General features: G+C 42.1%; 1 protein-coding gene across 1 annotated transcript in view; it reads left to right on the top strand.

The window, feature by feature from the left end:
* The first annotated feature begins 1745 nt into the window (after window positions 1-1745).
* The window catches only part of MYCBP (MYC binding protein), a 35339-nt gene continuing 23419 nt past the window's right edge, over window positions 1746-13665 (top strand). Inside the window, exons 1-2 of the mRNA XM_077481825.1 lie at window positions 1746-1885; window positions 11517-11589. Of these exons, the coding sequence (XP_077337951.1) occupies window positions 1871-1885; window positions 11517-11589 (88 nt within the window). The 5' untranslated portion in view covers window positions 1746-1870. The remainder of the gene's footprint in view (window positions 1886-11516; window positions 11590-13665) is intronic.

The following is a 13665-nucleotide window of genomic DNA, read 5'->3' as shown; positions in this document are numbered from 1 at the left end:
GACTTAGTTGCTTGCTGTAGAGAGAAGAGAGCATGAACACCAGTGGCCGGGCTCCCTAGGCAGAAGTACGCATTAGGCGGCTGCCTAGTTTGCCTAGTGCTAGAACCGGCCCTGCATCAGTGCTGCCTTTCAGTGCTGCCTATCAGTTTCGCCTCATCAGTGCTGTCTTAACAGTGCTGTCAATTAGTGCTCATCAGCGCACATCAGTGAAGGAGAAAAATTACCTGTTTGCAAAATTTTATAACAGAAATTAATAAAAACTTTTTTCTTCTTTTCGAAATTGTTATTTTTTTTTCATTTGTTTAGCAAAAAAATAAATACAATGGTGAATAAATACAACCAAAATAAAGCTCTATTTGTGTGTACAAAATGATAAAAATGTCATATGGGTACATTGTTGCCATACCACGCAGTTGTCAAAGTGTGACAGCGCTTGAAATCTGAAAATTGGCCTGGGCAGGAAGGGGGTAAAAGTGCCCAGTAGGCAAGTGGTTAAAGTATAACTAAAAACAAAACTTTTCATTTTTTTTTGTTTGGATAGAGTGTTGCTTGTCTCCCGTTGGGGGGATTCCCCCTTTATATTTGCCCCATTTGCCATTATCACTGAAAGAAAATCACAAACTTTAGGTTGTCCCCAGGGCACTTTCACACTGCCAGCGCCCTGGCATCGGTGGTAAAGCACAGCTATTTTTAACAGCGTCATTTTTGCAGCTCTTTTTTGGCAGCTAGCGGGCCACTTTTAACTCCCACTAGCGTCCGAAAAATGGTTAAAACTGTCTGCAAAGTGCCGCTGCAGAAGTGCTTTACAGGCAGTTCAGTGGCGCTGTCCATTGATTTCAATGGGCAGGTGCGCTTTAGGAGCGGTGTATTCACTGCTGCAAAGAAGCTGCTTGCAGGACTTTTTATTGACGTCCTGCCAGCGCAGCGCCCTGGTGTGGAAGCACTCTGGCTTTCGCACTGGGATTGCAGCTGAGGCAATTTTCAGGCGCTATTTTGTAGCCCTAAAGCACCTGAAAAACTCCTCCAGTGTGAAAGAGGTCTTAGTGATATCGGTAAACAGAACAAATATTGAGGGTGATCTTTTAATGTGAGAACTAGTTCTGATAGGCTAACTGGGGATTCCCTGACTTTGCAGGGATTTACTCTCACTTCCTGTTTTGGCCATTAGGCAGGAAGTGAAAGGAAATCTCCTCAACGAGACCATACAAATCTGACAAGGGGTTATAACCCTGCCTTACTCTTATCCAAAATTGGAAAAACAAGTGTTGCCTAAGGCTGGATTCACACCTATGCATTTTTTGTGCTTTTAGCAGATTTGTACTACAGATCGTGTTCCATAGGAAGCCATGTTGAATGGACTGTAGTGCAAAATGCACTAAAAACTGCATAGGTGTGAATCCAGCCTGATACGAGCTAGTATGTCACATACAGATATTATTCTTATAACCAGTAAAGTTTGATATATGTTATAAAAAAAAAACAGCTTTCTTAGGTATATATGTGACAGAACCTGTATCCCCCAGTTCAGCTTTAAAAAGTAAATTGTGAACAGCTGCTAGCTGTTAACATCGTTCTTCATCCAATGAGCAAAATTCCTCAGCAATCCTAATAGCCCCCAAGCAGAAAGCGCTCACCACCAAAACTCTCATACATAAACGTACACAGACACACCTCCGGCACAGCCCTCTCTACACAGAGCGATGGTGACTTTCCCACACATGCGCAGACTGTGACCACGGCTAGCGCCTGCGCATCGCTCGACTCTCAACGGCGGCTGCTTGTTACTGCGCAAGTGCGAGGCTGTGTCTTCGCGTTACTGGGGAGATTGTTGGGTAACAAACTAGAAGCAGGTGAGGAAGTCAGGAAGAGGATGGCGAGCTACAAGGTAAGGGGAGTTACACGTGACATTGGCATACAGTACATGATTGTGGGGATTAGTTTTGGACAAGCATGGCAGAGGCTGCAGGAACATGTATGTTATGTGTGTAGGACGAGTATTACACAGGCGTGCTATGACACTGACATTGAAGTCCGCGGGTTTCTCTCAGGAGGCCTTCTAGTCCTGGTATTAATCTAGTCTACCACACACAACACTGCTCCAAATTATTACAAAGCTTGCATGTGGCTGAGGAGAGCACAGCAACAGGTCCTCTTTACAACCCCCAGTGACTAGAAGTGAAGAAAATAGTCCTCCTAGGTATAGGAGATGATGTGAATCGCTCCTGTCTCCCTGGACTAACCATGAGGGAGAGCCTGTGTAAGCTCTGACTAGAGGGAGCTTATACAAGATGGCCAATCAAATAAACTTCCTGTACCATCACAAAGGTGAAGGAAGCTGGCGCAAGCACCACAATAACAAAGCTGGTAGACCTGTTGGTTACACATCTGATTAGGTATGGCAATTTTTATATTGTTACGTTGGACCACTATAGGTACGTATGTGACAGATCTGCGGGATCCCTCTGTACGCTGGAAATCGCTGTGGTAGGCACCGTTTCCATGCCAAGCGGCTGCCCTGCAGCTTACAGGAGGTCGCTAGCTTGGCATAGATGTCATTTAGAGAACACTTTGCATTTTCTTAAAAACATAACGTGGTCGTCCAATCATAACTGTTTATTTTTCATGGAGAAAATACAATGTTCTCTCCGACTTGCACCCATGCTGAATGAGTGACCTCCTGTGTGCACAAGGCAGCAGGGTAGCTGCTCGGTACACAGCCCAGAAGCTAGTTAGTACAGTGATTTCCAGCTTACAGAGGAATCCTACAGGTATGTCAGATGTACTTCTGTGGGTCCAAGCTGTTCCACAGCTTAATTTCTACATAGCAAGAGACCTCACTAAGCTGATGTTTTACCACCTCCTTGTGGTAATCTCGCATTAGTAAAATTGTTAGACCCCCTTCCACATCGAAGTGCTAAAAATATTGCCAATAAAATGCTGGCTGTTTTTGCGGTGCTAGCAAAAAAAAAAAAAAAAACGTTTTGCTGCGCTTTTTTAATCACTTTTTTTAAGGCACTTTGGAATCACTGCTAGTGATGAGCTCCGGCGTGTTCGCATACTCCATGGGCAGAGCCCACAAGGAAGTCGGCGCAGCGCTAATCACAGGCAGTGAGACATTGCCCCGATGTGCGGCTGCAGAGATCGGGCAATGCCTCACTGCCTGTGATTAGCACTGCGCTGACTTCCTTGCGGGCTCTACACGTGGAGTATGCGAACACGCCGGAGCTCAACCAATTAATCACTCCCTATTCATTTCAATGGGTGGGGGTGTTTTTTAAAGCACTCCAAACATGCCCCAAAGATGCTGCTTGCAGGACTTTTTTTTTTTTTTTTTTTTTTTTTTTTTTTTTACTGCCCTGCAAGCGCACGGCCCCAGTGTGAAACATCCATTGAAATTAACAGTTTTCAGGCACTATTTTGTAGCGCAAAAGCACAGTGTGAAAGGGGTCTAACCCTCTCTTGTCACTGGGACTAAGGCACCATTTTCATTTGCAATTAGGCTGACCGCTCCTGCCGCTAATTAAAGCGGAGGTCTGCCGAAATTGTATTTTTTAATTCGGCAGCTACAAATGCTGCGGTTGCTAAAAAGTGCAAATAAGAACAAAGATAAAGTGTCCCAATGTGAAATGTACACATCAAGTGTACAATCTAAGGTGTACCAGAATAAAGTGCAAAGTGAAATATCTCCAAAAGGCTGTGCACCCTACATGAGTCACTCCATCCGTTTAGGTGAACTAAAACAGGATAAAATACATAAACGATAAATAGGAGCAATAAATGATAGTCCTTCCAGAAGAGCAAAGTTCAAAATGTATATAAGGTGGCTAAGTACAGGAATGGGGAAAAAAACGAGTCCATGCACAGCTCCACAGGTGGTCTCACATAACTCTCACCTTATACCTATGAAGAAATCAGCATCAACAGATATCACCAGGTAAGTTGGTCTTTTTACAGCATCCAGATGGAACCTACTCAGATTCCCATCCATTAACCATAGCTCTAGCAACTTCTCCACAATCTCTATTTATTTCCATGTAGCTGTCATAATGTACTCCGGTATAATGTGGATAATGCAATTATAGAGAGAAGAGAAAAAATACTTCCAATGGTGTAGTATTTTTAAATAAACTAAGAATACATTTATTAAAGTGCTGTAAATTGGACTCTTACATTAAAAACAGTTAAAATAGGCAAACAGACCGGCGTTCAGAGCGCCTTCTCATGTTACTTCCGGTATTCTTCTGCTTACCTGTACTCCCTACGCGTTAAGTCATGTCTCGTGACTTCATCTGGGGAACCGGATTGGCTAAACAGGTATTCTTTATATATCGTCAAACCGGCCATTTTCTTGTGGTCCGCTGTAGACTAACACCGTGGCCATTTTGTTGGTTGTCTGGCGGTGCTGATAGAAGCCATTTTCTTATAGTCAGACAACAACAACAATGATGTGTGGCGGTGATAAATACGAAAATTGTAGCACAGTATAAAATACATAGAATATTGTCCCTATTCACTCTAGATAGAGATATCAAGTCTATATCTGTAAATGTAAAGTGGGGTAGAAACAATATTTGTGGATAATTAGATGGAATAGTAAATATGGGCCACATTAGTCGCACCACAGAATACGTGAAAGGGCACCGTGATCAAAAAAAGTATAAAAATATATATGTATTTCTCTTACATATATCTACAAACGTAATGTGTTAAATATAATTACACAATGCCTGTATTAAAAATTGCTAATGAAACAATTGAGTTCGAACTAAACGTTCATACCTCCTGGTGTTAATGTACGCATAGTGTGTATCCACTGTGACTCCTGACTTATTGTCCTAATCTTGTGGCTGCCTCTCCGTGACCTGTTGTATTTTTCTATGCCCCAAAATTGGAGCTGAGTGGGATCCAACGTATTGTAAATTACAACTACATTGGAGTACATAGACCATTACATAGACTTCAAAGGTTGCCACACTGAGGGAGTGGTGTTTGTACTTCAAAGTAGTGTTGTAATTTACAATACGTTGGAAGAACAAAGATCTTCAGTCAGGATAAAAGAACATGTTCAAAACATCAAAAATGGGTTCCCCAAACACAATGTATCAAAACGCTTTACATTAGTACACAATCGGGGTCCCTCTCGGGTCCAATTTTGGGGCATAGAAAAATACAAAGTGTCATGGAGAGGCAGCCACAAGATTAAGACAATAAGTCAGGAGTCACAATGGATACACACTATGCATACATTAACACCAGGAGGTATGAACATTGAATTCAAACTCAATTGTTTCCTTAGCAATTTTTAATACAGGCATTGTGTAATTATATTGATATGCACATTTCGTTTGTAGATTTATGTATATGTTTATATGTAAGAGAAATATTTTTATATCTCTTAATCTTTTTTTTTTTTTTTTTTTTTTTTTTTTATTTATTTTTAATACATATTTTATTTCTTAATTATTTGATCACGGTGCCCTTTCGTGTATTCCGCTGTGCGACTAATGTGGCCCATATTTACTACCGTAATCCATCTAATTATCCATGAATTTTGGTTCTTCCCCACTTTACATTTAAGGTTATAGACTTCTCTAGAGTCAATACGGCCAATATTCTATATTTTATGCTGTACTACAATTTCGTATTTATTATCACCCCCATAGATGATTTGTTGTTGTCTGACTATAAGAAAATGGCTGCTATCTGCACCGCCAGAGAACCAACAAAATGGCTGCGGTGTTAGTCTACAGCGGACCACAAGAAAATGGCCGCCATACAACTTCCGGTTTGACGATATATAAGGAATACCTGTTTAGCCAATCCGGTTCCACAGATGAAGTCACGAGACGTGAGAAGGCGCTCTGAACGCCGGTCTTTCTGTTTGCCTATTTTAACTGTTTTTAATGTAAGAGTCCAATTGACAGCACTTTAATAAATGTATTCTTAGTTTATTTAAACATACTACACCATTGGAGGCATTTTTTCTCTTCTCTCTATAATTGCATTATCCACATTATACCGGAGTACATTATGACAGCTACATGGAGATAAATGGAGATTGTGGAGAAGCCGCTAGAGCCATGGTTAATGGATGGGAATCTGATTAGGTTCCATCTGGATCTGACCAACTTACCTGGTGATATCTGATGCTGATTTCTTCATATGTATGAGGTGAGAGTTCTGTGAGACAGTGGTCAGCAACCCTGTTAGGTTTTATGTATTACTTTGGGGAGATGTAGACTATAATACTGCAATCACTGAGCAGCAAATGGTATCACCTGTGATGTATTTCAGTTATCTTGCAAACCTGGCCTGTTATGCTGGCAATACACCATACAATTTTCTTATTCAATTTCCTTTAGATATACCTTCAACTGTGTAGTACAAGGGCCTGCCTGATTGCACACAAACTGAAAGTGTTTAGATTTGACCTCATTACATGGTTTTGGGAAATCTAAAGGAAATCTATAGAAGAAAATTGTATAATGTATGGCCAGGGTTGATGACCACTGGCATTAGACCACCTGTGGAGTTGTTCATGGACTTTTCTTCTTTTTTTTTTTTTTTCCCCCATTTCTGCACTTAGCCACCTTTTTTTTTTTTTTTTTTTTTTTTTTTTTTTTTTTTTTTTTTATATACCTTCACCTTTTGAACTTTGCTCTCCTGGAAGGACTATCATTTATTGCTCCTATTTATCCTTTATGTATTTTAACCTGTTTTAGTTCACCTAAACGGATGGAGTGACTCATGTAGGGTGCACATCCTTTTGGAGATATTTCACTTTGCACTTTATTCTGGTACACCTTATAGATTGTACACTTGATGTGTACATTTCACATTGAGACACTTTATCTTTGTTCTTATTTGCACTTTTTAGCAACTGTTTGATACTATTGTGTTTTTGGTGATTTTATGGCTGTGCGAGATCACTTCAATATTTATTTTTAAATTTGTGTATTGTGAAAATTTTTAGGCTTTGCTGCTGGTTTTACACATTACTATCACCTATTTCTTCCCTAAGGCTAGGTTCACGTTGCAGCGATGCGGGAACGCCGCGAATCCGCTGCGGGTTCCCGCATCGCATGCCTCCTTGCGGCAGTTCACACTGCCCTATGCGAACGGCTGGGAGTGTCAGTGAATACTAGCTCATTATGAAATACTTACCTTAGATCGAGGCCCTGACATCTCTCGCCTGATGCACGCCGAGGGAGCTGACTTGTTCCTTCGGCCTGTCTTCCGGATATGGCGGCTCCGGCACTGTGAATGGCCGGAGCCACGATATGGTCACTCCCGCGCATGCGTGCGGGAGATTTCTTTCCGGCATGGGCCAGCGTCTGCCGGACTTTCAGCCGAAAATCCCCTGTGCTCATGTGCCGCAGCAGTCAGCAGCTCATTGCGAGAGGAATATCTCCTAAACCTGTATGGTAAGATAATTTTTTGTCAGCGCGCAAAGAAAAAATAGCTGATTACCTGCTCTGTTTACATCACATGATCAGCCGTGTGTCATAGACTCGGGAGCGCGCAGGCCGCTCGGGCAGACGTCTATTGAAGTACTCCCGGCAAAGGAGGTCCGCGTTGTAGCGGTCATTCGGCCATAGCATGGATCTGAAGAAGATAATATGCTTCTAAACCACTTGAAAAAAATCTGCTAAAAACCTAAACACCAGTAAATCAATCTGCTTAGGTGTGAATGGAGCCTTAGAGGATTAGGATCTTTATTTTAGCCATGTGGTGGTGATTTTCAATTTTTAGTTTGCCTCAGCTGAAAATCACTTTCTCCTGATGACTTATGACGGGTGTAATTGAAGCTGTCTAATCACTTCACCTTTTCTTGTGTGTATGCAGATGTACAGTATATTAAAAAAAAAAAAACGCCAATGAGCTAAAATTGCTTGGTGTACTTTGATTTTTAAAATACCCACATGAAGGAGATTTTATCAATTTCATTGCACTGAAAGTCACTGCAAAACAAGCACAGGCAAACAGATTAACTATAAGGCCTCATGCACACAGAACATAAAAGAAAAACGCAGCTTTTACAGACATTTGATGTTTTTTCAGCCCATAAACACACCTCTATGTTAGCCTATGTGTCTATACACATTTAGAAGATAAATGTTCAGAGACTGAAAAAGAAAACCATAACTTGCACATAATTGTTGTTCTGGCCAATTGAATGAATAAATGCCCAAACTCTTGGCAAGCCTGAGGCGCCATGCATGCTGGGCTTAAAAAATCTGTTCTCCGTGGAGTAAAAAAAAGTCATATAGAGCATTTTTTGTAAAGTTTAGGAGTGTGTGTGTATATGTATGTATGTGTGTGTGTGTGTGTGTATATATATATATATATATATATATATATATATATATATATATATATATATATATATATATATATATATATATATATATATATATATATATATATATTATTAGTGTTTTTTTTTTTTTTTGCTACTTTTTTCCTGCCAGGAGCAAAGGCATCTAGGAGAGTAAAAAAAAAAGTTCTGTGTGCGCGAGGCTGTAGAATACAGCTTATATCCTAAATTTCTCCATCTGCAGTTCTTGGTAGAACTAAGAGAAACCATTTTTAATACATTTTAAGGGATGGTTATAATCCCCTGTTGGTATTTATTTATTTTGCCATCTGTGTTCCATTTGGGAGATTTCCCTTTACTTCCTGTCCTATAGCCACAACAGGAAATTAGAGGAAATCCCTCCAAGCGGAGGGACTCCTTGGTTGTCACCAGTAGTTAAGTGTCCCCATTGGAAGATTTTCCCACTATTTACTATTTTCATTTTTATTTGTTCCAGAAAAGACAAGACTGTAGGGCCAACATGAGAAAGAGAGAAAAATACAGAAAACTTGATGTGTGCAGACATGCAGTACAATCATCACATAACAGTAAACATGTCTCCATGGGTGGAGAGATCCGAGGAGTACAAACAAGTATAACCCCAGAGATCTCCCCTCGGCAGAACTGTTCTGGTTTTAACTTCCATCAGGCTTAGCACAACAATTGTTCCACCTTCCCATGGTATTCCGGCCCTCTAAACAAAAATAGAGTAAGGCTTTTTCCCATGGGCCTCGCCTCTCCCAGTTTTCTTTATATATCTATTAGAGAGTGGGGGAAAAATGGGAATATCTGTAGATTATAGATGTTGGAGGGGATAAGAGTCAGGGGTGAAAAGGGGGGGGGGGGGTGTGGGTAAAGAAGGTAGGATGGGAACATGGGGTCCCCAGAGTATCCAAAGTTCCACCTGGTAAAAACCTAGGTTGTTCTATTCATTACATTGCGGAAGAACAGGGGGGAAAGGTGCCTTGAAATTCAGGCATCCACTTCACTACCCAGGAGGGCCTGGCCCTCGTCCGAGAATGCAAATGGGTTGTACAAGGTCCAGGTTTTAGAGTAACGGTCTCGTTGGTGTATGGCTGCGAGTATGAGGTCTTCCATTTTGTTTGTCTGTGACTTTTCTAAGCCATAGATCAATGGTCGGTGGGTGTGGGGATTTCCATAGGAGGGATATACACGATTTGGCAGCGTCAAGAAGGTGGCGAATCCACTTGACTTTCGCCAGGTGCATGCAGAAGGAAGAAAGCCGAGTAGCCTGGGATGGGGCGTTCCATAAATTTTTGCGTGTTTTTGAAGTATTTCCCCCCAAAAGCTGACAAGTTTGGGGCTAGACCAGAAGGATAGTTCCTCAATCTTTCTGGCATCTCCAGCAAAGGTCGGATGTTGTGGGAAAATATTTGTGTAGTTTTGATGGGGTTCTGTACCACCAAAAAATTCATAGAAAAGGTGGAATTCTCTAGTGATGTGTTGGGGTATGGTGATTTTATGGCCCGAAGGGGATGAAATGTGGGTTATGTAAGACGCCAACTTCTGTGCGCAAAGGGACTGTTTTTTTTTTTTTTATTTAGTTTGGGGGGCTGGAGGTGGCGGGAAGCAAGGGGGATTGTCAAATGACAGCAGGGCGTTGCGGCCCTCATTCTGGGACAGCGCCCCAGAATGGCCATTTTTGCGTGCCTGCAGCGGCGCTCCGCGCCGCCGCACCATGTTGCTAGGACTCTGTAAAGAGCCACGGCTCTTTAACCATGGGATTGGCTGTGCCCAATCAGTCAGTCACATGTGAACACGGAGATGGCAGTAATCGGTGCTCCTCGCCACACACCTCTGGCAGTGTGAGGAAAATCAGTGGCATCTCCTCGCAGGGGGACTGTTGGGATTATTCTTCTCTTGTGATCAGTCAAACTCCCAGGTGCATTGAGAAGCACACCGTTTATTTCTGATGTGTCACACACAAGGATGAAGCTTACAAGCCAAAAGATGCAGTAAAAATCACACAAAGAGATGTACAACCCCCCTCTAATATCTACAATAATATAGCCTCAACGCTTCTATTGGCTGAGGAAACACAGATAGCGTGCCTGGTACAAAATGGTACTTTATTTGGCTAATTGCTGTTCCCTGTAAGTCTTGTGCTACCATATATGGTTAAGCCTAATCATCCTACAACTTACTATGGAGTAAGTTAAAGCAAAACGATACAGCAAGTTAACACAACTTAGTCAGAAGTCATTTTAAAAATCAGACTCAGGGTTATTGTTTTTCTAATAGTCACACAATAAACATGTAATACTTTTCTAACAGGGACATCTACACATGTAATTAGAGCACTGTTCATCAGTGCCCTGATTACAATACAGTTCCAGTGCCAGCAATACAATACAGCAATTGGTACCAATTAGTGCCTCCCCATAAGTGCCAACTCCATCAGTGCACATCAGTAAAGGAGAAAAATTACTTATTTATAAAAATTTATGCCACTCGCGGCATATCGCTGAATGACAGAGGCGGAGCAGCGAGATCCACAGAGAAGATGGATGCGGCAGACTACAGGGGACAGCGGTGACATCGCTGGCTCCTGTGTCAGGTAAGTGACACGTAAGTGGCACATAATGGACTACAATGCGATGCATGGTAGTCCATTATGCTTTACCTTTGCAGGGAATCAAAGAGGAAGTAAACTCATCCTCTTTAAGTGCCCGGTAAGCACAAGGGACTTTTTTTAAATGTTGTTTACTATCTGTCAAGTTCAGTCGTTCAGGGGAGGTTGTAAAACGTCCTGCGTACATCAAACCTAACTATTTCTTAATTGTAGGTGTAGTTTTAGTTGTGTGAAATCAGAGGTAGCCTGAGTTTCTGCATGCTTCTAATTTTTGCTTGATAAATCTACCCCATTGTTTTGTATGCACCTAATTAAAAACAAATGTGTCAGTTTTTAATGTAGAATATAGGCACACCCTGTCAGACTTGGCAAGTGGGATGCGCTTCAGGTTAGCAGAGTGGCACAGGCATAAAGTCTCTTTGTATGTATTAGCCACACATTTATTCTTTTGTATTGTGTTGTGACAGCTACATGATTTATTATATTAGGTTTGACAGTTTTACAATAACTCAAAGTTGCTCGCTATTGAAGTTTTATTTTTATTTTTTTCTATATTTTTATTTTTAGGCTGGTGATTCTAAAAGGGAACAATTTAGAAGATACTTGGAGAAGGCAGGAGTACTCGACACTCTTACTAAAAGTGAGCCGTTTACAATTCTTCTGCAATAAAATAACTCTACAGATCAGTGGTTAAACACAAGTTTTCTGTTAGGCCACGTGCCTAGGTATACTACATCACTTGGAAAGAAGTTGGTATAATGGCTCATTATGTACTGGTATGCAAGAAAGCATTTGATGTGCACTGTGTCACTTTGACATGCCCATGTACTGCCTTATCTAGCTGCGTTTGAAGCTGCAGTCCATCCTTAAGTTTGCTATCCCTTTATTAGGAAAGATGTAAGTGACAATAAAAGTGGAAAGGGTAAGTTTACATAGACTAGCCGGTTCCCGAAGAACCCTCTGAACAGTGGTGGACCATCCATAAGGGGCGCAAGGGCGCTGCCCCCTGATCCATATGCCTGGCCCCTAATCTACATGCAGGGCGCCGGATGCATGGATTCCAATGGGCTCTAATTGGCTTAAAAAACTGGTGGGCTCCACCTCGTTTGCCACTGTTCAGACTGGGTTCACACTTGTGTGAGTTTGAATTTGTGGGTTTCTCCGCATCCAATTCGCATGACGGGAGAGTGTGATTGGCTCTCCATCTCAGTGGCGGCTGCGGAGTGGATTGCAGAGTGGTGCTGTGCGTCTTTGGCTCCGTTCCAGGCCTGATTCGTCCCTGAAATGGAGAACAGGGACACACTGGACCCCTGCCTTGAGCCGCATGCGAAGACGGTGTGAATCTAGCCTCAGTCGGTGGCTTAGCTGGCTGCCTCACACCCGATATATCTCCGACTGAACAGTGACTGCATTTATTCAGATACAGCCATTGAATGGCTATTTTAACAGCCAGCGGGGCTCACTGTCAAAATATAATAACTGTAGCAGGAGATTATCTAGCCATGCTTATATGGTGTGACTGGAGAGATTGGTGAGTTTTTTTTTTTTTTTTTTTTTTTTCTGAACATAAAAAGAGATGCCTGCTTTGTGCACTGGTATTACACAGGACAGCCCCTTGCCTCCTTCTGCGGTCCCCTGCCGGTACTCTCTTCTCCTCCATGTGCCCCCACAGCAAGCCGCTTGCTATGGGGGCACGCATGCAGGCTCGCTTCTGAGCCGGGCTGTGTGTGTCCACAGACACATGGTGTTACCTTCTCACTAGATTTGATTGACAGCAGCAGGAGCCAATGGCTCCCTTTGCTATCAATCTGTCCTGTGAGAGATGAGGGAGAGAGCAGTGCTGCTGCAGTTGGGCACAGTGCTAGATCGATATGTGACTCAGGTAAATATTGGGGGGGGAAGCAAACAGCTAGTGGAATGTTTTTATTGTAATGAATTAACATAAACCTTGTGACTTTAGAACCACTTTAAGCACAGTTTGTGGATAAGGAAGTACTTTTCGCCTCCTCACTATACAATTACAAAAAGTAACTTGTATAGGCTGTTCATGCAAAATGAATGCATCCGTTCTTTATGTAAAAGGCAACATTTTGTTAAGAGCTTCAAATATGTCTCCCTGGGTCAGAAAGGAACACAAAGCAATAAAAACATTGTTGGAAGTTATAATAAATCTTCAGCATAGTAAAGATTGAGCGCATCAACATACAGACCTATACAGGTTGTTAGGGAGACTGTCCAGCCTTTCATGTATTTATCCCCTAATCGGTAATCTATTGGCTTTGCTTGAAAAAAGGCACTATGAATGTCATGGATAGTCTTGTAGTGCTGGACTGACCTCTAGTAGAGAGGGATTGTGGCAAAGACTAAAAGGCCTGGAAGCCACTCTCGCTGGAAATTTGATGGGTTAGTTCACCATTGCCAAATAACTGACTATTCAGGTAAAGGGGTAACGTAGATAAAACAAATTGTGCAGCTTTGAAAGGTAAGTAATTCCCTTCCTTCAGGTGTGGCAGAAGAACTCCCAGAGATGGCATCATCATGTCCTGCCTTGTTGCTATGATATACCTAGCTGATTTCAAACACCCTCATGCGCTCTCTCTTGCCACAGTAGCTCTGAGCTCAGCGATGCTGCTACAGAGGAGAGATTGGACCACACTTGTGCAGGGATTTGAGGGCTCGCTCTGGTGATGAACATAAACGGTTGGGAAAGTTCTAG

The sequence above is a fragment of the Lithobates pipiens genome, unplaced genomic scaffold (genome assembly GCF_037356315.1).
Source record: "Lithobates pipiens isolate NorthernLeopardFrog02 unplaced genomic scaffold, aLitPip1_a1.2 Scaffold_16, whole genome shotgun sequence".
NCBI lineage: Eukaryota > Metazoa > Chordata > Amphibia > Anura > Ranidae > Lithobates > Lithobates pipiens.
This window is presented reverse-complemented; position numbering and strand designations above follow the sequence as displayed.